The 23,324-nt window shown below is 55.6% G+C and overlaps 1 protein-coding gene across 5 annotated transcripts in view; it reads left to right on the forward strand.

Annotated features, from left to right (window-relative positions):
• The window catches only part of AUTS2 (activator of transcription and developmental regulator AUTS2), a 1,076,911-nt gene extending 1,064,677 nt beyond the window's left edge, over window positions 1–12,234 (forward strand). For all 5 annotated transcript variants that reach the window (XM_044232669.1, XM_044232673.1, XM_044232671.1 and 2 more), the window contains 5 exons: window positions 2,981–3,122; window positions 5,972–6,049; window positions 6,848–6,931; window positions 7,969–8,191; window positions 10,455–12,234. In XM_044232669.1, coding sequence (XP_044088604.1) covers window positions 2,981–3,122; window positions 5,972–6,049; window positions 6,848–6,931; window positions 7,969–8,191; window positions 10,455–11,703 — 1,776 coding nt within the window. In that variant the 3' untranslated portion in view covers window positions 11,704–12,234. The remainder of the gene's footprint in view (window positions 1–2,980; window positions 3,123–5,971; window positions 6,050–6,847; window positions 6,932–7,968; window positions 8,192–10,454) is intronic.
• Window positions 12,235–23,324: the final 11,090 nt, after the last annotated feature.

Consider the following 23,324-nt stretch of genomic DNA (forward strand, 5'->3'; position numbering starts at 1 on the left):
AGGAAGGATCAAGTCTCATGGAAACACCATTGAGAAACCTTACTGTGAATTAGGGAACCCTAATGACAAAAATGACAAAACAAACTGGTAACTCCCTGGTGTTCTAGCTTTCTAGATGATTTTGTCCTTGTATCCATCCAAAGAGCTTAAACATAGATGAAATCCTGGGGCAGGGAAAGAAAAGGCTTTGATAATCTAATTTTAGCACCAAGTGTGTGTTTACTTAGAAAATGCTTAGTATCCGGGAGGAACGACACGTGCAAAGTGGTGATTTCTGCAAGATTCAGTGCATTCTTTGCTCCGTGTGACTTTGAAAAGCGGGCCCTCCGGGACGCTGCTGAACTTCCCTCAGCAATGCGCAGCACAGAGAAGTGTCTTCTAGAAGTAGCGTCTTCGTCCACACTGCCGTGCACACACCCAGTAGTCATCTCTGTGACCAGGGACGGGTTAGCGTTCGCTTAGTTCCACTCTGACCCATTACCCTGTCTGTCTGCAGAATATTTTGCCTAAACTTCGGTATTTTCATCGTACAGATGAATACAGTCATGTTTCCCAGGCATCTGTGACATAACAGGGTCTAGTCAACAGCCTCCTGCAGGTAACCAGACCAGGCCTAGCTGGCTGACTTGGGGACCAAAGTAACGGACAAGTCCCGATTTTACGGTGTGGGCCCTTAGCGTCTGGGTAACCGCGCCAAGAAAAATGGGAGAAAACAACCAATTGAGTAATTCCAAGCATTCCGTGCTAACAGCATCCGGGGAGCCCGCATGAGCCTAAGAAAAGACCGCTAGGTATAGGAGAGCTGGTCATCACAGAATGTTTGGTTTTTTAATAATTAAAAAAAAAATCCAACCTAGTTAGGGGCGCCTGGGGGGCTCAAGTCAGTCAAGTGTCTACCTTCGGCTCAGGTCATGTTCTCGGGGTCCTGGGATCGCATCGGCCGTTGGGCTTCCTGCTCAGTGGGGAGCCTGCTGCTCCCTCCGCCCCTCCCCCCACTCGTGCTCTCTTACGCTCTCTCGCTCGTAAAAAAAAAAAAAAAACGAAAACCAACCTAGTGAAAAGTTGAAAAGCCAGTAAACGAGGTCCCTGAGATCCTTGCGTTTGGTGCCAGGTACCTGGTCGCTCCCCTCCGCTCCCGTTGCTCACTCGTGGGTCACTGTTGGCGAGGCTGAGTCAGAGACGTGCGGCTTCGTAGCAGACGGTGCGCTCGGTGCGCTCGGAGGGCGACGAGGTGCTGGAGCTCAGTCCAACTCGCTGTTTGTTCCGGACGTTGGGGCCGTAGGACGCGTCCTCCCTACAGCGCCGCTGCTTCAAGCGGGGAAGGACCTTGTCTCTGCCACTTCCGCAGCAGCTTCTCGGTGAAGGCGTCCGCGGTGACAGAGTTTCCTTCTCTCGGTTCCGTTAGGAAGACCTCGTGTCCGTGGGGAGGCGGCTCCTCCCGCCTTTCCCAGCAAACTCCCCGGGACCCCCAAGCTCCACTTTGCTTCACAGACCTGACTTGTGGTTAATGGACCCGGGCTGTGTGCCGTGCACTAGTAGCACTAAATAACGGGGCGACCGAGTTCAAGGAGGCTCGCAGAAGGTTTCTATAGATTCATAGTGAAGCAGAAGCTCCGGTTTGGGCGTTGGCTGTGACTTCCAGCGGAGCTGGGACGAGTTCCCTGTGGATTTGAGCAGAGTCTGCACCACTGTCCCCTTTCTCAGGACTGTTCCTTTCCTCCCGTTTTTAGTGCCCCTCCCCCAGGCGTGTCGCTCGGAAGGAGCCAGCCACCTGCAGATGCCCTGTACCAGGGTCGAGGACACCCCTCTGCGGTGGCGGGGGTGGGGGGTGTGCGCTATCCGCGTGCTTCCGCAGGGCATCGCTTTCAGCCCCAAGCGGTCAGGCCACGGTTTGGTTTTGAGCGGGGCCGGCGGCCTTCGCGTGTCTCCGATGCTCACACAGGCTGGCTCGGCTGCCTCACTGCTGACTCCCTGGTACGCAGCGTGGGAGAGGCACGTGTTGAGGGCGGAGGCGAGGGCCCCCACGGTCTGCGAGCATCCGTCGGGGCAGAGAGAGTGGAGGAGAGTCGGGAGCAGGTGCAGGGCCGTGAGGGAGGGACCGGCAGGGCCAGGCCGCTAGTGCGTGGAGGCGTGAGAGGTGGAGAGCAGTCAGCCGAGCTTAACCTGGGGCGCCCATGTTCAAGAACGACACAGGGTAAAGGAGGGAGGGAAGGATGAGCTTGGCTCCACGCCTTCGAGGGAGGGGGACTGGGAGGAGCTTGAGGGAGGGAGAGAGAGAAATGAGCGACAACAGAGCCATGGCAGCTGCTGCCAAGGGTTCAGAGCAAGAGAAGTTCTGGACGGCTCACGGGGCGGGGCCGATGACCTCTTCCTCGGTCGTGGTCGGGCAGCGGCAGGGGAAAGCCCCAGCCCGTGCATTCAGTAAACATTCCTACCTTGTTTCTGTTGGTTCGGGGTGTTCTGTTTTTAAGATACAACAGTGAGCATTGGAAAACTAGCTCGAGGCATGCAAATATTTCCTCATCATGTCCAGGTACTAACGTACTGTGATCTGTCACAGGACAGCAAAGAGCCATTAACAATTAATTTACACAGCAGATATACACGCAGAATTCCCAATAAAATGAGCTCTGTCATTTAAAAACTTGCCAGAGTGCGGCGTGACACCAGATAATGAACTCGTTTGGAGTAAGTAGGATACGGGTTCATTCCTCAAGCCGCACGACCTCAAAGACCTCTCGCAGGCCCCGTCCAGTGCCAGGCCCCGCTGGTCCCCAGGGGCTGACCTGCTGTCCTGGGCACGTGCGGGTGAGACGGTGTGTGGGTCGCTCTTCCCACCACGTCTGTAAGCTTGAGCCTGACTCGGGGCCGCGCCCGCGCACACCGTTCCGTCTCCTCTCGCGGCCTCTGCCGCTTCGCCCACCTGTCTTCCCGCCCCTCCTCCTGGTCTCATGTTTTCCTCTTCCCCTTGCTGCTTCAGAAACAGATGCAGTCAGACCCGCATAAGCTGGACTTCGGACTGAAACCCGAGTTCCTGAGCCGCCCCCCGGGCCCCAGCCTCTTTGGAGCCATCCACCACCCCCATGACCTGGCCCGGCCTTCAACTTTGTTCTCTGCCGCTGGTGAGTTCCGAGCGCGGGGGAGAGCGGAGAGGCGAGTTCGCAGGTGCCTGGCTGTGCTCTGGGCCGCCGCCGCGTCCCTCCCTTACGAAAATGCTGTTCGTGCCGGCGCTCAGGGCAACCCCAGCGCATCAGGGAGATGGACCCTTCACGGACACCCCCTCTCATTAAGAAAGGAGAAAAGGTCATCGTTATCCCTGGGGACTCAGACTGCTTAGGCTCATTTTTGGCTTCTGTGTTAAACCAGAATAACTCACGATCTGACGAGAAAGATCAGAAAGCTTAAAAGGGCATGTCGATAGGCAGCGGTGCCAGGAACTGTGTAAGGATGTGGCTGTCCTTACACTTGGTGCCCACAGCGCTCGGTCACTCTCCGCTGAGCGGGGCTCAGTGGCACTGTTTTCCCGAGATTCGGAGGGCGGGGCAAGCAGAGTCAGACAGTGGCCACTGCTGTGTCTGCGATGCAAGGGGGTCCGCCCGCTGACGGCTGGTGTTTTCGGCTGTGGAATGTAGTGCCGTTGCCTGCGTGTTTGTACCGATGCAGAAAGCTTGCAGGTCGGGGCATACACACCTACGTGGTCTGTGTCCTCTCGGCCAACCAACATTCTCAGATGCCCCAGGGATATGCCAGAGCGGGGGGCGGTGGGGGCCGGCGGTCACCCCTTCCCCTCCAGGTGCCTACACACGAGGGGCAGTGGCCATAAGGACTCTGAAAGCAAGAGCACTCACTCCTCTCGGTGTCAGAGATTCCCTGTCCTTCAGTCCTCAAGCCTTTGGGCCGCGCAGAGCCAGGCACAGAGCTCCGCTCGGGAGTCCTTGCCCATGGCCACAGAGCTCCGCCTGGGGCTGACCCACTGTGCTAAGTTGAATTTATTCTTCTGGACATAAATATTCACTGGGCTCCGTTTGTGGTCCTTTGGGGAACAAGTTTCACATCCATCCTGCCTGCTGCCTTCCCAGGCTTTTATCCAGGACTCCTTGGTTGACCTGAGGCTCTTGCATTCAGGAAATCATCATGATAAAGGGCCTTGCTGCCAAAGCCAGTGAAGCACCCTTGAGGCTGGATGGAATTTGCTAAGGTCTCAGGTTTTTCTCTGTCAGTTCTGTCTGGGGACATATTTGAAGGCTTTGTTACCATGGCACCTAGGCCCTGAGACGTAGCTCTGGGAAGAGCAATTTTTGGAGAAAAATAGAGAGATTTTTCCCTGCCTTCCGTTGGAGCCAAGCGATGAATTGGCTTCTTTTGCTTCAATAATTCTGGAACTGCCAGGCCCCCCAGGGGCCCCGGGCTGAGCGAAGCTGCCATCTTCATCGAAGCGTTAATTAGTGTGTACTACCCAGAGACAGTGCGGCCAGATTTGCATTCGGCCTGCAACACTCTTCCCACCTGATGACATGCTGGGCTGTGCTCTCCGGCAGGAGCCGGACCATCATTCGGGCATGGCCCCCACGGAGGCCAAGCCAGCGTCTAGGCCGGGCAGAGAGCTCCCCCGGTGCCCTGGGACAGCAATCTAGAACATAACTCGAGTTCCTAGGATGTGGAGAGGGACCACCACATGCCTCCACTTAATCTGCTTTCCCAGGGGAACTTACACTCGCTTATAAGAACTTCGCCAACATGCAGGACACAAACAACATGGAGTGTTTTTAGGCCGTTCGTTGAGGCCCTGCGTGTATGTCCACCTGAAAGGTCCTCTGTTTTAGTCTAAGCAATATTGGATTTTGCGCCCAAATGGCATTTTGGTGAAACTTGCAGCCAGTGTGTGTAATTCACGCACACGTGCTCAGCCGGGCCACTCTTCGCGTCTGTTGGGAATTCAGGCCGACATCGCTGGAGAGCGGTGATGTCAGCAGAGCCCGGCCAGTCAGGTCTCCGAGCCGAGCCTGCCGCCCCGCCAGCGCGTGTCCTCGGCTCTCGGCTGCCCCATTAACAAGCCAGTCGATGCCCTCGGCTCGTACAAGTGTCGTCCTGCTTCCCAGGCGCGCACCCTGTCTCTCTCCTTCTCTCCCCTTCCGCACCTTCCTCCAGGACGAGGACGATGCAGCTCCCTAAACACCCGTTGTTTAAGGCAGACTATGAAACACTGGAGGATGGAGAAACCAAACCACCACTGACCTTGAACTGAAGTCCCCGCTGGGCAGATAGGGTCCGTTAGCCAGGAAGAGAGTGGCTTTTTCTGGCCCCGAAGCTGGGAGCTGCCTGGAGGACTTCATCGCTCGCACCTGATGCAGCTGCGGTCCCGGGTCCCGCAGGCCCAGACCCTCCAGATGGTCTCGTACCCACCAGCACAGTCCTCAGGGAAGGGGCTCTGCGCCACCCAGACACGCTGCTCCTGAGCCAAGAATTAGAAAATACAGTTTCTAGAACAAGTTTCTCAGAGTGAAAAACTTGCCCCCCAACATGCTGTCTGTGAAGAAAGTATCCCGTGGCCAGATGTCCCCCTTTCAGAGGACAAGTGAGCTCGGGAATGTACTAACGGCTCTGGAGGTCCCTCAGGGAAGAACCCAACACTTCGTGCCTTGGCATTTGACCCCCAGCTTGCTTGGTTCTAGAACCGGCCCCCCACCCTGCCCCCCTTGTGCAGTCTCTCCACGCTTCTAATGCTATGCGCCCAGGTCTTCTCAAAGGAATGCCTTCTTTGGGCGCAGCCAGGCCAGCCCAGCTTGGAAGGAGAGCATGACTTCTCCAGCTAACATAAAACATGCCCCCCGCGCGTTGCCCGGGTGGACTTTGGCCACGTCCTTGTTTCAACGTGTTTACCCCCGTTTTCTCATGGGGCCCTTTGGCAGCCGGGAGCGAGGCAGGTGGTGGCTTTCTGGGAAATCTGATTCTATCGGGTTTGACTTTCTAGGTGCTGCACACCCAACCGGGACCCCTTTTGGGCCGCCCCCCCACCACAGCAACTTCCTTAACCCTGCCGCTCACCTGGGTAAGTTGTCATCGGCGATGGGAAGCGACCCGTGTCTCACCAAAACCTTGGTTTGCCGCGCTCCCGCCGTGCATCTTGGCGGGTTGGCCGTGGTCCTAGACACCCCGGTGACTACGTAGGGCCATGTTGGGTGTGTGGAGAAGTCTGACAGCCGGCCCTCCGTCCTCGGGATCTCAGTACCTCTGACACCACAGTCTTAAAGTAGGGGCTGTGTGCTCACTCGCGATGCCGTCTGAGGCGACAGGTAGAGCGGTGGGAAGGAGCCGTGCACCCGGCGACCCGTGCGTACGGTAGCCTGTACCTGCCCACGGGGGCGAGATGGTGAACTCCCTCTGCCTGCCCACCTCTGGGAGGAGGAAGAAATGGCAAGATGATGTAACAAGGAAGTGTTCGTGCTGTTTCCTAGTCCCCTCGGGTTTCACTGCGCATCTGTCTTTTCCTAGCAAGGGTGCATGCTCTAGTGTGGCCTCTGTTTTCTGGGTATTTCCTGAGCGTGTCAGGCAGGTGTAGAGGCAGTGGCATGTGACAACGGGGCATCTCCACAGATGGGCCTGCACCATCTTGTCACTGGGAGCCTTACAGAGTACTTTCCCCGAGGACGGAGGACAGGGCAGGAGGGCGTCCTAGGATACTGTGCCCATACCCAAACGCAGTGAGACCCTCTGCACGATCAGGGACCGATCGGGTCCGAGTGCAGAGAGGACAGGGGCCCCACATTGCCTTCCCACGCCCGGGAAGCTCTTGCCCTCCACTCACCCCAGTCCTGCAACCGTTTCCTTCTTCCTGATCTGTCCACAGAGCCTTTTAACCGTCCATCTACGTTCACTGGCCTCGCAGCGGTTGGTGGCAACGCCTTCGGGGGACTCGGAAACCCTTCAGTTAGTGAGTACCTCTAGCTTTTTTAAAAATCTGCCTCGGACTGTGTGTCTCCTTGGATCTGTCTATGGCTCAAGACCTTTCTAGCTAGAAGGAAACTGTCCTCGTGGGAAACAGATGAGGTCCTATCCGGAGAAGCCGGCCTCGGCAGCGGAGTTGGGGGGAAGGATGCAGGGGTTTCCGGTTTCAGGGGAAGCCCACTGTTCCTGTGTGTCACTGACTGAACTCCATAGAGCCACTTAAGCTCAGTCCCCCACATTCTGTCCCTACCCTCCGGGACTTTAGCTGCAGCTCCCGGTGGACAGGGAAACCACTCTTCCTCCGCCTCACCTCTGGCACTAGTGGCACTGAGAAAACTCTACCAAAAATGGCAGGAAAACCGCCCCGGGCTGAGGCTAGCCCAGCATGGGCAGCATTTTGTGCTCCATCATCTGGGAGGATTGTGTCATTTTCTACCAAAAAGTATCTCGAGTGGGAAAAGAGGCGTAACATGGGCTCATTTCACCGAAGGCTCAGCCCTTGTCTTTGGTGCCGTCCGTTTGTCACGGCCCTAGGGGGGCCCTCCCAGGGTCATCCCGCGCGAAGACCTTACGTGTCTGTCTGGGTCCGCTGCCGTCCGGGCTTGACGACCCGTTTCCGTCCGCTAACGCCGTGGGGATAGTGGCGGTCCCGTTGGCAGGGCTGTGGGGGAGGGAGGAGCCGGCAGGCACCTCGGCGATGGGTGTTGTTCACGAGAGGACCCCCTTCTGCATGCCGGGGCTCCTGCATGCACCAGACGTGTTCCATCGGGCGCCCTTTCCTCCGGAGTCCGCCCCCTCCCGCCCCGTCGGCTTGGGTTAGAGAGCGAGAGCCTTGAGCTGCCGGTCCAGGGTGGGGCGGCGCCCCTCTAATGAGTCTGTCGATCTCCTTTCCTTTTCCAGCTCCCCATAATATGTACTCATTTTAACTCTGAGTGCTGTTAGAAGTTTCGGGGTAAGTACCTTCATTACGGCGGATTATATGATTTCTCTTAAACCTTTTTGTTTTCCACTTCACCATTTCAGCACCCAACTCAATGTTCGGCCACAAGGATGGCCCCAGTGTGCAGAACTTTAGCAACCCTCACGAACCCTGGAACCGGCTCCACCGCACGCCTCCGTCGTTCCCGACCCCTCCGCCCTGGCTGAAGCCAGGGGAGCTGGAGCGTAGCGCGTCCGCTGCCGCTCATGACAGAGATAGAGATGTAGATAAACGAGACTCCTCCGTTAGTAAAGATGACAAAGAAAGGTACGGAAAGAACCCGCTCTCGAGTCCCACTGGGGGAGCCCGCCGTGCGCCCAGGACGGCCGCGCCCCCGCCCCGACCCAGCCTCGTGCTCCGGAGGGCCGTGTGGCCCCCACTCCGGGCTCGGCCCCGGGCCAGCCCCGCGAGTCCCCGAGCGCACCCCCTCGGCCCCCTAGAGCACCGCCCCGTAGGCTACGACCACAGCGCAGCGAGAGCGTCCCGACTCAGACACAGACCCACCCCGAGAACCTGCGAGGCCCCGCGAGCGCTAGTGTGCCCCAGCAGAAATCTCTGTCCGAGACAGCGAGCTGGAACCCCGGACCCAACACACACAGCATGAATCAACACCATATTTGCTTTCAAGTTCGTGCAGTCCATTAAATCATCCATAGGTTTTTTTTTTTTTCCCTCTCTTTCCCTCTTTTTCTTTTTGTTTGCTTTTAGAAAGTCACGTTTGCATCGTTTCATCATATTTTTCTCAAGTTTTGTTCAAACCCCAGTCCCGGGCTCACAGAGGACGAGTAGAAGTTTGCTAACCTAGATGCCAAGGAGCGTCCGCACGCGTTCCCGGTGTGGGTTTTGCTTTGCCAGTGGGGAAGTTACTTTGACTAACCGTGTTTTCAGCTCTGGACTTGGTAACCCATGCCTGTAACAAGAATCACCTTAGGAGAAAAAGGTCTGAGGGTATTTTTGCTGAAGAATGTCCTGGGCATTCTCAAGCAAGCGTCCCTGTTTTCTTGTTGTAGGCAGTTTTCCTCCTGCTCAGACTGCAAAGCAGGGAAGACCAGATACGCTCGACAGTAAAACCCCTACCAGCGCTCTCCCTTGGGTACTTGGGTCTCAAACAGGATCCAGATCTTGGATTTTCCTTACTGTATGGGGGGCGCGTGTGTGCACATGCACGCCCAGTAGTGATTTCAAAGGATTCAGTTTCACAGACCTTAAATGTGTCAGATTAGCATGTCCTCCTCATTCTCGCTGATGCTTTCTTAGAAAAGAAAAAGACACACTTTCCTTCAAGACAGTGTGTTCGAGCTCTTAGCGGGAGGACCACTCGGGGCGGTCAGCTCTCAGCTGTGAACCGCCGGGGCCCGGCCAGGGCATTCTCTCGGGGCCGTCTGTCGGTGACCAGAAGGCGGTGGGGCAGCAAACCTTCTCGCATCTTTCTTGATGGAGTCCAAACGGCCTTTGGATTCAAATCCGGAAACGTGATAAAACATGCTTGTTTATTCTTACCTTTTGAAGATGCCCCTCTTCCTGGCCTCCGTGTTGGCTAGAAACCGCATCTGTAGGGGAACCCCCCTTCCTTCTCTCACCCCCCTCCGCCTTGGGCGCTGCAGAGCCAGTGAGGTGCCTTTGCCCCTGGCCTCAGCCCTGTCTGTCTCGCTCTGTCCCTGCAACGTGCCCGGTCCGGTCTTCCCTCGTCCTGTCGGCCTCATGGTCCTTCTGTGCTCCTCATCCCATGCCCTGGACGCTTCAGCCCCCGTCCCAGACAGGCCCCTAAGACTCTTCTTCCACGTGTCCACTCCCAGATGCCCTCAGAATGGTTCTCCACTTGTTCCCTGAGGCCTGGGGACCCCCCCCCTTTTCCTACCGGCTTTCCTCCATCTTCTCCCCAGATTTCCGCCTTGTCCCTCCTGAGACACAAGTGCCGTTTGCAACCCATGAGCCCCGAACTCGTGGTTTCCCTTAGAGCCCCTCCCGGGCTGCACCTCTCAGGGCCTCTGATCCTGCGTCCTCTGCTCTGAGACGGGTCACTCGTCCTCATGTCTGGAGTTCAAAGCTCCTGTCCCGTTCGCGTCAGACGCTTCCTCCCTCCGGCTCAGTGTCACGGAAGTGGCAGAAAGGTCGTCTTCGTGTTTGGGCTGCTCAGGCATTTCTGCTCGACCCTAAATGATCCCAGCGGTCGAGACAGGTGGGCTGTGTCGCCAGAGCACTGTTACCGTCCCTACTGGTCCACGTCCACTTGCCGAAAACCCTTCCTCTGTGGTCTTGACGGACCATGTATCTCTTACAAACAGAATGATTCCCCTCGGGCCCCCACGCGCCCTCATGCCCAGCACTTCGCCCCCTAAAGTGTCCTCTGACGTCTCAGTGAGTAGGGTCAGGATGGCCGGCTCCGCCGGGCACAGTGCACACCCGGCGGCCCCGGCGACCGCAGGCACCAGACCCGAGCCTGTCCTCACACCACCATCTCATCGGCAGCCCCTCGCCAGGCCGGCAGGCCCGCTTCATCTGCTTCTCTGTTTGCCTCTCTCTTCCTCAGGGAAAGCGTTGAGAAGAGACACTCCAGCCACCCTTCACCAGCACCCGTCCTCCCGGCGAGCGCCCTGGGACCTAACCGTAGCTCCGCCGAACAGATCAGGGGTCATTTGAACACGGAGGCACGTGAGAAAGACAAATCCAAAGAGAGGGAGAGAGACCACTCGGAGTCCCGCAAGGACCTGGCCGCCGACGAGCACAAGGCGAAGGAGGGCCACCTGCCCGAGAAGGACGGCCACGGCCACGAGGGGCGGGCCGCGGGCGAAGAGGCCAAGCAGCTGGCCCGGGTGCCGTCGCCCTACGTGAGGACCCCCGTGCTGGAGAGCGCCAGGCCCAACAGCACCTCGAGCCGTGAGGCCGAGCAGCGCAAGGGCGAGCCAGCCTACGAGAACCCCAAGAAGGGCTCGGAGGTCAAGGTGAAGGAGGAGCGCAAGGAGGACCACGACCTGCCTCCAGAGGCCCCACAGACCCACCGGCCGTCGGAGCCGCCGCCTCCGAGCTCCTCGTCCGGCGTGCACCCGGGGCCCCTGGCGTCGATGCCCATGACGGTGGGGGTGACCGGCGTCCACCCGCTGAACAGCATCGGCGGCCTGGACAGGACGCGCATGATGACTCCCTTCATGGGCATCAGTGCCATCCCGGGCGGAGAGCGGTTCCCGTACCCTTCCTTCCACTGGGACCCCATACGGGACCCGCTGAGGGACCCCTACCGAGAACTGGACATCCACCGCAGAGACCCGCTGGGCAGGGACTTCCTGCTGAGGAACGACCCCCTCCACCGTCTCTCGACGCCCCGGCTGTACGAAGCCGACCGCTCCTTCCGGGACAGGGAGCCTCACGACTACAACCACCACCACCACCACCACCACCACCCGCTGGCCGTGGACCCTCGGCGGGAACACGAGCGTGGGGCACACCTGGACGAGCGGGAGCGTCTGCACGTGCTCCGGGAGGACTACGAGCACACGCGGCTGCACTCGGTGCACCCCGCCTCCCTGGACGGGCACCTGCCGCACCCCAGCCTCATCACGCCGGGGCTCCCCAGCATGCACTACCCCCGGATCAGCCCCACGGCGGGCCACCAGAACGGACTGCTCAACAAGACGCCCCCGACGGCCGCACTGAGCGCGCCCCCACCGCTCATCTCCACGCTGGGGGGCCGCCCCGTCTCGCCCCGCAGGACTACTCCTCTGTCCGCAGAGATGAGGGAGAGGCCCCCTTCCCACACCCTGAAGGACATCGAGGCTCGGTAAGGAGAGCAGGGCCCGAGCGAGGACGGAGAAGCCCCACGCCCACACGACGCCAGACTTGAGAGAGGGAGGGAGGGAGAGCGAGAGAGGACGGACCGCTGCCACAGACTGGGGGCCACGCGCCCCCGCCTCCGCCCCTTGTAAAAAATGTATAGACTCCGTGCAGATTTTGAAATGGTTTTTGTATATTCTATGTTGAAATTTTTCAGGTCTTTTAGCCAAGTCCGATGTTCTCACATCCCTAACTCTTTCGGTTTCTCGTATAAAACTTTGTTGATTTGAACCAAAACAGCGAAGATGGCATACACACCCGGCGCGGTGGTGACTGGGGGGAGGCGGCAGCGGCGCCCGCGGTCCGGCGCGCGGAGCTCCCGCAGATGAGAAGGGGAGGCCGTGTACATAGTCCTGTAAAGAAATGTTGCTTCGGGAGCTCATGGTTCATATATGCAAAGGGTAAGATGAAAGCTTTACTTTGTACAAATGTAAATAGATACAGAGTAAGTAACCTAATACATTACTACTTCTTCAAATGTGCTATTTGCAGACTTACTGCCCGCGAGCGCGGTGGGCCGCGGCCGCGTTCCCACGTGTTGTTAGAGACAGCTAAACCCTTCAACTATGCAATGAATGTCGGGGCTTCTCTCGAAAGCCCTCTTGACTCAAAGGAGCCTTTTCAAACCCATTTACAACATCCTTAAGGTCATATTTTCCCTGAACAAGCACTCACGTGATAGGACTGTTTTCCTTGCTTGTTTTTTCAAACGGAGAAACCTCCTATTTTGCGGATCGGACCCCAGGCCGAAAACGTGGCTTCCGAAGTGGTGGCCTGTGGGCCGTGGCGGTGGGGGGGGGGGGGGGGGGGGGGGGAAAGCGAGGGCAGCGCAGCTGGTGCCAGGGGAGGATGGGGGTTGTCAGATGCCAAAATCAGGGGACACAGGCCGCCAGCACCTCGTCATCACCAGTCACGTGATTTCACACCCCCCTCCTGTGGGAGCCACGCATTTGTTTTGTTTTGTTTTGTTTTAGCGTGCCCCATTTCCTCTCTGCACACAGACAGCCTCCTCGTTTGCGGATGAGGTGGGATCCCACCCAAACAAATCCTGAAAGAAAGCTTCGCGTTTTCTCAGATGATGGATATGTTTCTCACTGTACTCGGTAGCCGGGGGACCGAAGGGGCACGTCTGCCCCCATGACTCACGGCGCTCCTGTGGGTCGGAAGGTCTGGAGGTGCCAGAACAGGTGGGGCCGGCCCCGCCACGGAGAGGCGTAGAGGGTGAACAGTGGCAGAGACCAAGTCCTGTGTGTGCGTGTGGTTTTGAGTTCGCATCGACCTTAACGTGTCTTCATAATACTTTTATAATACATTAAGCCTCTTGTCTACATATTTGGAGAGAATATGACTTTACTAGCAGAGAAATACACTATATCTTGTCTACCGGACTGTAAATTATATGTATGAAATAAAACTAGTGCCATTGGGTCTTCTAGTATATTAAAGTGCTATCTGATGTTGTTATCCTGTTTTTGCAAAAAAGAAAAAAAAGTTAACTACAGACCATTGTTTCTAATAAGCAGAGAGATCTATTTTAGTAGTAAACTGAAGGTTTAGTGGTGAGTTTCAGATTTTGTGAACTCCAGCTGTTGTGCAGTGGGTTTTTTTTTGGTTGAGTTTTTTTGTTTTTGGTTTTGTTTTGTTTTGTTTTAGTTTAGTTTTGTTTTTTTGTTTTGTTTTGTTTTGTTTTGTTTTTTAACAACAACTTAAAAAAAAAAATCCGAGGGATATGAACACTGGAACTGTAGTGGTAGCTTTCAGTCTTGTAAAGAGATTGTTCTAAACAGACCTTTTTGCTGTTTATCCTGTATGTAATAAAGTCCTTCCTAGACCCTATGTGAAAACCGACTGACTCTTCAGCATGTTCCCATCGATGGAGCCTTCTTGTGTAATGTAAACTGTGCCATGTTATTAAAAAATGTGAACCAAGCCTCCAGGTGCTTGTGTGTGCGACGGCCATCGTTCCCCTAGGGAAGAAGCCACACGTGCAAGACCGGGCTCTCGTGGAGAAAGGCCTCGAACCCAGCCCAAGCGAGGACGCCAGGCTGACCCGCGGGGGCCGCTTGCCCTCCCTGACGCACCCGGCCACCCGCCGATCAGCTTCTGTAAACCTTGGCGGCCCGCACCACGACATGTGGATGTCACGTTCTTTCTGTTTCTCATTCTTTTCATTTCCGGGACGGTCCAGGCAAAACACTGTTCGGTCTCAGGAAGGGACCGGTGGATGGCGCAGGTGGTGGGTCGGGAGGCACCTCAGGCCCAGCTCGGAGCTCCGTGGTGGTGTCACCCGCGCCGGTGACAGCCGACTTTGGGGCCTTTCACGACAGTCTCTGCTCGCACGTTCCCTGGCGTTTCAGTCTGTGGACTCGGTGGCTTGTATGTGACTTTCCAGACCTTCCTTGTATTTCCTTCCTGTCTCAATTCCTCTGTGTCTTGTTGAACGACCTGTCCTCTCCCTCCTCCCTTCGCAGACGTTTCCCCTCTTCCGTCCTCTAAATTCTCGTTTTGTTTTTTTCCAAGATGTAAAAAAATGTTAATTTTTTCTCATGTCGGCCTTATGAAATTGTTCAGACAAGACCTGTTTGGATCGCTGTTTGTTCTCTTTCTGGGAAGGCGCGGGAACGGCCCAGGTTAGCGGGATACAAGCGGCTGCTGTCTGGGGCTTAGACACAGTTTGTGGCTGGTGAGGGCGGGGGCGTTCAGGAAGGGGTGGGAGGCACAGGAAGACCATGCAGGTCAAGGGACCCAGGCTTGCAGGCCTAGAAAGGCAACAGTGGGCAGAGCCATAGAGACCCACTCACTCGGCTCTGCTCGCCTGCTAACGCCCACCTCCCAGACAGGAAGGACAAAGAGGGGATTGGAAAACGCGACAAACACTGATTTCCCAAATCGGACCATTCACAGGATCTTGCCACCACCCCCGAAACTCTGCGGCGTCTGGATGGGGGAACCCGGCTGACTTCGCTGCCTCCCGCTCTCTGCGGGCCGTGCCCCGCCCACCTGCAGTGTCAGAGCCCAGAGGACTCCGGCTCTCCCGTCCGTCCCTGGGGCTCTGTGCATCTCCACCGTCTCTAATCGCGTTCAGCATCCCGGCACTGATGGGGACTGGCACCCATGTGATTTCCTGCTAACCTATAGACGCTCTAATTATCTCCACCGCCTTTGACTGACAGTGATCCTGCTACCCTCCTAATGGTACATGACAAGAAAAGTAGCGGATATAATGATGCAATAATTACCATTTGGGATGGAAATTCACAACAGCGTTCCCTGCTTTTCCTCCTCCTGCCTCAATCAAGGTGGAGGAAAGGAAACCAGATGTGACTGTTGATGTTACAGACGTTTGTGGCAGAAGAAGCCGCGCGGCACAGGATTGGGCTCTGCGGTGGCGGGTGCCCGAGACCTTCTCAGGAGCTTGGATCCACGCCGGAGACCTGACTAGGCTTCCGCAGCACCGAGTCAACCTGCGGGAAGAAAACGGGGCAAGAGAAGTGACGTGGGCTCTCTCACATCCTCTTCTTAAGCTCCCGTCGTTTCTTCCTGTAAGTTTAGGAGCGATTTCTTGGGCATTGGGTAGTTTCCTTTCAGTAGAATAGGGCTGTTTATTGGATAGGAAATCGCATCCTCAAAGACAGTCCCTCACTTGTCCCCACGCAAGTTCAAAGCTACTGGAAGCTTCGGATAAGGAGCTCGGACCAGGAGTCAGGGGGCCCCGCACCTGCCCCGGCCCTTCCGTTCACCGTGACCTCGAATCGCAGCTTTTCTGGAACCATTTCTTAATGTGTAAAATGAGGCTTTCTGAACACAGCAAGGCCTGTGAGCCTGGTGCACGCAGGCTTGGCTTGGGTGGGGAGTGTGGCCCAAAGCCAGTGGGAAGTAAGAACTGGATAGAGAGTGGCCCACACACAAGAGAAGGTCACTTAATGTTTTACAAACTCAGTCCCAGTTAGTGCCCTAGAAATTCTTGCCATGGATTGGCTGCCATATTGGGCCAGACCGAAGAGAGTGGGTTGGTGGTCCAAGTCCTAGTTCAGCCCCAGCGTTTCTCGCCCAGCTGGGGGAGGGGAGCTAGGGCAAGGTCACGGGGTCTCGAGCTACTCTCCTACCCAAAGCACGCACTCACTCTGACGGACACAAGTTGGAGTTTAGCCTGCACCAGCATTTGGAGATGGCCTGGCCCAGAGGAGCATGGGAACAGTAGCCTTCAAAGTCAACGTCCTAGGTGGGGATGGGCTAGGCCAGTGGTCCCCGTGCCCTCTGCGGCAACTTGAACCTGTTGGCTGATACTACTTAAGGCCTGTCACACTCCTGTTTGGGACTTAGATTTTTTAAACCTTCATTTGTCTCCTCACACCCTGTACCCCACTCCCGGTGTGCCTTAGCAACTCCTTGTTGGTCGGCAGACTCTCTCCCCTCTCCCCAAAAGGCCCTGGGGTCAGGATCTGAGCCACTTGCAAGGTCAGACTCCGCCACCTCCAGAAAACCACCCCTGCATGCCTCATTTCACACTGATGCCCGCTTCTGGAGGCTTCCCCACAGCCCTTCCTGTTCTGGGGGACCTTAGGCATCATCTTCCCAACTGTCCCCCAGGACTGTCCCACAGGTAAGGCCCTGGGCTCGAAGCCCCGGGCCTGGGGGAGGCCATTTGAGGGGTCCAGCACACCGCATGACCACACACACCTTTCCCCCACACATCATGTTGCGGTGCCCCTGCAAACCACAAGCCCAAAGCAGGTTTGATGGGCATACCCTTGTGAGGTGCAGTGACGTCCCTTTTTTAATTCCATTATGTTCTAATTAATTTTTTTTTAATGTGACTACAACCACAATCTCATCTGGCACCTTTGGGAACCATGGATCTTGGTCTCTACACTGAAAATAGGATCACGGAAGGACTCCTCCAGATTTTAAAGGACACCATGACCCTGGACTGGGGAGCAAGCCCAGGCTCTTTCGTCCCACAGCTGCTCCCTCTCCCCAAACCGCCCTTCACCCCACTGCACATGGGTCCCAGGTGCCAGAGCCATCCCAGAAGTCCAGAGATCGCCAGAGTGGAACCCAGACAAACCACCTGGCCTTGGCCGTCCTGCCCCTCATGCCTGGGGGCCTGGCAGCTTCTCCGCATGCCTGCCCCCAGCCCCCTAGCTCACACTGGCCGTTCTGTGTCCTCGTTCCCGCCGCCATCTCTTCATCTGCTAGAAGAGGGTTCACTTTAAAGGCCTTCGCCTCCGGGAAGTCTCCCCTGACTGCCCTGCACCCCCATCATAGTTAATTCCCTGGACTAGAGTTTCTCAAACTGTGGTCCCCGGAGCAGCAGCAGCACTACCTGAGAACCTGTGAGAGACACAACGTCTCAGCCCCTCCCTCCAACCTCCTGAATCGGAAACGGGCCTGGTGACGTGTGTTCGAACCAATCCTCCAGGTGGTTCCGGGGCAAAATTAAGTTTGAGAGCCAGCCGGATCGGACCCTGGGAAAAGGTCAAGGGAAAGTCCTGACAAAAGCTCCCAAAAGAACCATCCACTGGGTAACAGGATGATCGCAGAGGAGAAACTGTGCTCCCTGACTCTTCAGCCTGATGCAGGATCCTGCTGGATCACAGGGAGGTCGTAACCCTGCCTGAGCCACAAAGGCATTTCTGGCCTCCTCGATAGGCATGTTGTCGCTAATCCACGCGTTGCGAACGGCAGCAAGTAAGCAGGAAGTCCGGCGTCCCGCAGCAGCGAGGACCATGGCACCAAATGATTTACCATGGATTATCTCCCTGAATGTGTTGAGGCCTCACCTGGCATAACCCCGACTGGACAAGTGAGAAGGTGAGGCCCAGAGAGGTGAAGAGATTGGCCTGCCTGCAGGGCACCACCTAGATCTAACCCCAGGCAGGCATCCTCTAGAGCCTGCACCGTAACCATGGCCTTGTCACCCCCAAGAAACGGCGCCTGAGTCAATAAACAGCATCAACAACATTGGCAGGGACATTGGTTACCCCCAACACTTCCCAGTAACTAACGCCACAGAGATTGTCGCGGCTGCTCACCGGGGCCCTGAAATCAAAGAGAAGGGGGAGGGAGGAACAAACAAGGATTGGGCGTGGCTCAATGATGAGAATAGGCCACAAAGCAAGGATTACGGTGAATCCAGTCTACATCTGAGGTTGATTTTAAAAAAAATGAGTGGCTCGTGTGGTCCAAAGCAGCCCTCAACGTGTCGGGTTTGCCCAGAATGATTTTTCGAATGCAGGCATTTCCCATAGGTGAACCGAAGTCCTGACCCCGCAGAGCCCTCATCCCCAAGGGGTCCTGTGTCTGAGCTGCCTGCCCCTCCCCCGCCCCACGCAAGTTCCTTCCTCGGGAGGCCTCACCAAGGCACAACATGTGGCCGTGGATACGCACCAGTGGCAAAGACGGAAGTTCCTGAAAACACAGTGCTCCCCATCTAGTTATTCTAATAGAACCCAAGCTCCGGGCAATGAGATGACAGTCTCTGGCAGTCACAAACGAGCCTTCCTCTGTCACTTAGGACTTTCGTCCATTCTGACGGATCCGCACCCGGGCAGGTCACTACGTGACTAAGGAGTTGTCTGCTGATGTTCCCATAGCCGAACGGCGGCCAAATTCCCGCCTCTGTGCATGGGTGTGGACTAGACGGACCCTGCACACACATGGAGGGAGTCCCCTTGGCAAGGGAAACAGCCAGGTGACAAGTTAACAGGGACAGTCGTGGGCAGGCATAGATGGTATGAACAGTGCCAGGGTTTGGTTGGGAAGCTCGGAGGGAGGCCACCTCTCGGGAGGACATTTTCAAGGGCTTGTTGAGCTAATGGAATGAAGTTGCCCATTTCCGCCAGGTTTTGATGCAATCTGCACTCCTGGGCCCCCAAACGCCCCGTTCACCACCAGGAGGTCTGTATAACATGGCCTCTATTGCTAAGAATCCCCAATAAGTGGGAATATGCCACTGTCGTCTTATTATTATAATTTTAAGATTTTATTTATGACAGAGAGGCATGCATGAGCTGGAGGGAGGGCTGGGGAGAGGGAGAAGCAGGCTCCCCGCTGAGCAGGGGGCACGAGGCAGGACTCGATCCCAGGACCCCAGGATCATGACCTGAACCGAAGGCAGACGCTTAACGGCGAGCCACCCAGGTGTCCCAATGTATCAGTGACTTCCTCCTGCCATCCCGCTAAGAGCCAAACTGTGGGGCTTTACCAGCAAAATCTCCAGGGTCTCTCTCAGTTCTAACAAGCTATGCTGATGTGGTAGGGTCAGATTTTATTTGCGGACGGTCAAGGAAGAAAGGAAACACCAAGGTAAAAACAGGGAAGTGTGAAAGATCACACGAAGGAGACTGAAAGCCAAATCCTGAAAGTTGGGGGGCCCAGGACTAAGGGTCTCACGTGCTAAGACTTGAAGCTCTGCCCCGTGAGCAGGTGGGCACTATGGAACTTTCTGTAGGTGCAGCCTCAGGGAAAGGGATCTGGGGCCATTAGGGCAGATCCCACTAGCTGGAGGAGCCGAGCCCCGACGGCTCCACATGCCTGCCTCCCCCAGGCATCCTGTTTCCGCTTCAGCCCCATATCGACCTCCGGGAACAGGAGGCAGAGCAGCAGGATCCCAACCCTGCGGCCTGCATTCACCTCTCTGGCGGCCCCGTGAAGGCTCCCATACAGGCTTCAGGCCCCCTCTTTGCACCCGTGGCCCCCTCTGCAGGGTTCCATCCCCCAGGGTTGCTCATGCCTTTGTCCCCTCTCCTGGCCTCCTTGCTTACACCCATGGGGGACAAGCAACAGCCCCGCACCCCACTCAGAGCCTCAGCAGCCCCCCTGCCCCTGGACCTGGACAGGCATCTCCACTGCATCTGGCTGGCTCAGCCCCCTGCCCATCTGCCAATCCCCCTCACCCCCAGTCCTCTGGTCCCATTAGCACACCCCCCTCTTCATCCGCTCTCCTCTGGGCCTTCCCTTCTCCCTCCTGCTCACTGGGAGGAGCAAGGGGCCCCTGTGGCTCTGTAGAAGAGGGTGTTTTCTGTGCCACATCCTCTCACTCTGGCCTGAACAGCAAAGGCGTCTTGCTCAGAGCACCGCTCCCTGCCCCTCCCCTGAGCCCCCGCTTCCTGAGGGCAGAGGTCCTTGTAGGCTTCCTGCCCACCTTCCTTCTGGCCAACATGCTTCTGGCCCCCCAAAAGAACCAAGCCACGGTCAGCCACTTCAGTGGGGCCCTTATGTTCCTGGAGGTCCTGTTCCCCCACACTCCCGGGTGACTCGTGCCCAAGGGGTCGGGGTTGACCGTCCAGGACAGATTCCTGCCAGCTGGTGTTCTAGAAGGGGAGGCGGCCTCCTGCCCATCTCCCGGCAACCAGCTGGGGCCCAGCACTCCAGGCATCGGTTCTGGAAACTACAAGGCGCAGACCCCAGCCTATCTCTCTCCCAGGGAAGGACGGAGACCCTGTCCCCAAACCAGGTACGCTCACTGGAGCCAAGGTCCCATCACGTCCTGTCGCTGTTGGAGCCTGGCCCCTGCTGACGCCACAGAAGAGTCCAAGAGCCCCACTGCCCAGCGTCAGGGCTCCATCCGGGAGCCTCACCCTGCCTCTGTCACTGTGTCGTTGCTGGACGCAGGCAAGAGAGTCCCTTTCCCTGGAAACACACACGTGCGCGCATTTATCTCAGTCACTTGGGACCTGGCTGCACCTGGTGTCCTGGGAGAGCCCCCTGCCCCCGTAAGGAAATCTGTGTTCTGACCAATCCAGTGGGGGAATCCCAGTCCCTGCCCCAAGGCCATCCCAGGCTTTTCCCTGCCCCACCGGCCGCAGCTGCGAGAATGGCACAGACACGGAAGGAAAAGTGTGTAAACCGCCCCCTTTGTCTGTGCTCGGGGCTCAGACCTTGAGAGACGACTCTCGTCTGGGCCCGCCAGTGTGAAATAAACCTCGGGTCCTCCGACGTCTCCGAGTGCCACTTGGTTCTTTGGCCAGGATCCAAATACCCCCCGCCCCGTCCTCTCAGGACACAACCCCAGGCCCCAGGGACCCGTTTCTCCACACCCCTTGTCCTGGGACCTCAGGACAACAGTCTAGCTTCTGAACACAGTAATGGCTGTGGCTGTGATACACCAGCAGGACATACCTGCCGTGAACACAGAGAATGGGGGAGCTCTGGGTGGTGGGCACGCTTGGGATGCTGGCCTCTTAACACGGCGTCAATACAATTGCGTCCTGTATAATGCAGAATTGTTTCCCAGAGCAGGGCCTCCAACATCTCATTGGCCTCGCTGTTCCAACTCCTGACTCCTGATGCACTCACAAGTCAATGAAGGGCTCCCAGTCTAGTGCATGTGGCAGCAGAGGAGCATTTTGCAACAATACAGTTATTATGACTCTTTTTAAAAAATATTTATTTACTGTAGAGAGAGATGGAGAGATAGCAGAGCAGGATAGGGACAGAGGGAGAAGGAGAGAAATTTCAAGCAGACTCCATGCTGAGCGTGGACCCCAACATGGGGCTCCAACCCACAGCCCTGAGATCGTGAACTGAGCCGAAACCTAGAGTCGTACACTTAAAAGTTGGAACCACCCAGGCACCCCTCAGTTATTATGACTCTGAAATTTCTATATGCATAAAACCAGATGTCACAAGTCTAAAGTATAATACTGATTCCTCACCCTGATAGCCGACTCCAGATTTCCCATTGTAAGATCTGTATAAAATATTTCGTAATACTTAGAATCTCAAGTGGCACTATTGAATAAAACAGTGTGATTTAAATAATTTTTCTATAATATAAAATGTGGAGGGGCGCCTGGGTGGCTCAGTGGGTTAAGCCTCTGCCTTCAGCTCAGGTCATGATCTCAGGGTCCTGGGATCGAGCCCCGCGTCGGGCTCTCTGCTCAGCGGGGAGCCTGCTTCCTCTTTTCTCTGCCTGTCTCTCTGCCTACTTCTGATCTCTCTCTCTGTGTGTGTCAAATAAATAAATTTTTAAAAAAATGTGGATATTCGAGGGGATGGGCAAGATGGCGGAGAAGTAGGAGACCCTGTTTCAACCAGTCCCCTGAGCGGAGCTAAATATCTCTCTGTGGGGCAGACGATAGCTTGTGGAGAGGTGCAGAGGTGTTGGAGTGTGCGGACTGGTATCTGAGGATAAGCAGAAGGGGGAGGGAGCCACCAGAAGGGACCCACTGGAAAGTAGTACCCCAATATGAAAGTGCCCTGTGCTTAAGGATTGGCATCAACTTGGGACTCTGGTTAACAGCACTCAAGAAGAACAACGGGATTTAGGGGTGACTGCTGGGATTGGGCGGCGACAGGCATGGACATGAGCCCACAGTCCCAGGACGGCCACAGCTGGTGCCCACCCATGCCTGAGATGGCCCAGTACGGGCTCTAGTCAGTGGTCCCTGAGTCCACAGACATCCACTGCCTGCACCGCCGTAGGGGCTCAGGGCCCCAGCACGGGTGTGGGCTTTCGATGACAGTGCCAGGAAGCGTAGCTGCCAGGACCACTCTCTCTCCTGGTTTTTGTGGCACGGGGTTACAGGGACAAGTGGGGGCCTTGGGTGACCACTGGGACGGTGACTGGGAGAGCACACCGCCTATGGGAGGTTGCAGTCTTCAAAGGAGTTTGCAGAGAGGGAGTCTGTGTGTTCTGGACTATTCAGAGGGGAGCAGACTGAGGCTTCTTTCTGGGGCAAGGTCTGGGTGCAGACAGTGTACTTTGCTCTGAACATCTGAGAAAGCACAAAACACCACCAAAGAACAAAACCTCCAGAGAACAAAAGCCTGAAAAACTCCACAGAGCCCAGCCCCTTGGTAGGGGGCAGGGCGATTCAGCCCAAGCACGCCTGACTGAAAAACCACACGGCAGGGCCCGCCCCCAGAAGACAAGCCTGAAGAACAAGAGGACAGAACCACAAGGTCCCCACAAAACTGCAAAACATCAGCATCAGAGAAAACCAATGTATTAAGCTCCCCATGTTGCCCCAAAACCTGTGTATTTTGTAGATACAACTTTTCTCTCCCTCGTTTTTTATTTGTTCTTTTATTATTTTTACCTACCTACCATTTCAGCTAGATGTTTAATACAATGTATTCCATAAAAACTTTTTAACTTGAACTTTTTTCATACATACACTTTTGTTTCTTGTATGTATATATATATATATACATACAAGAATATACATACATATATATTTATATATATATATAAGATTCAAGAGAGTCCTTTTTCCTTATTCAATTTTACATATATATATTTACATACATATTAATATATTATGCATATTATATATACATATGTTATATATGTATGTGTATGTGTATATACATATATACATATATGTATATTATATATGCACATGTATATTATATATGTATAAGTATATATAATATATATATATGCCAGTTTTAATTTCCCTGTATCTCTGGAAAGTTGATTCCTTTAACAAGGATAACAAGACATACCCAGGAAGAACTGAAATAACTTTCCTCACCCAAATCGAGGGTTTATAACATCCTTTCCACCTTAATCTTCTGTTAGTGTCTCTGAGTGTTTGTTTTTGGTTTTGTACTATGTAAAGCT

The sequence above is a fragment of the Neovison vison genome, chromosome 14, assembly GCF_020171115.1.
Source record: "Neovison vison isolate M4711 chromosome 14, ASM_NN_V1, whole genome shotgun sequence".
Classification (NCBI taxonomy): Eukaryota; Metazoa; Chordata; class Mammalia; order Carnivora; family Mustelidae; genus Neogale; species Neogale vison.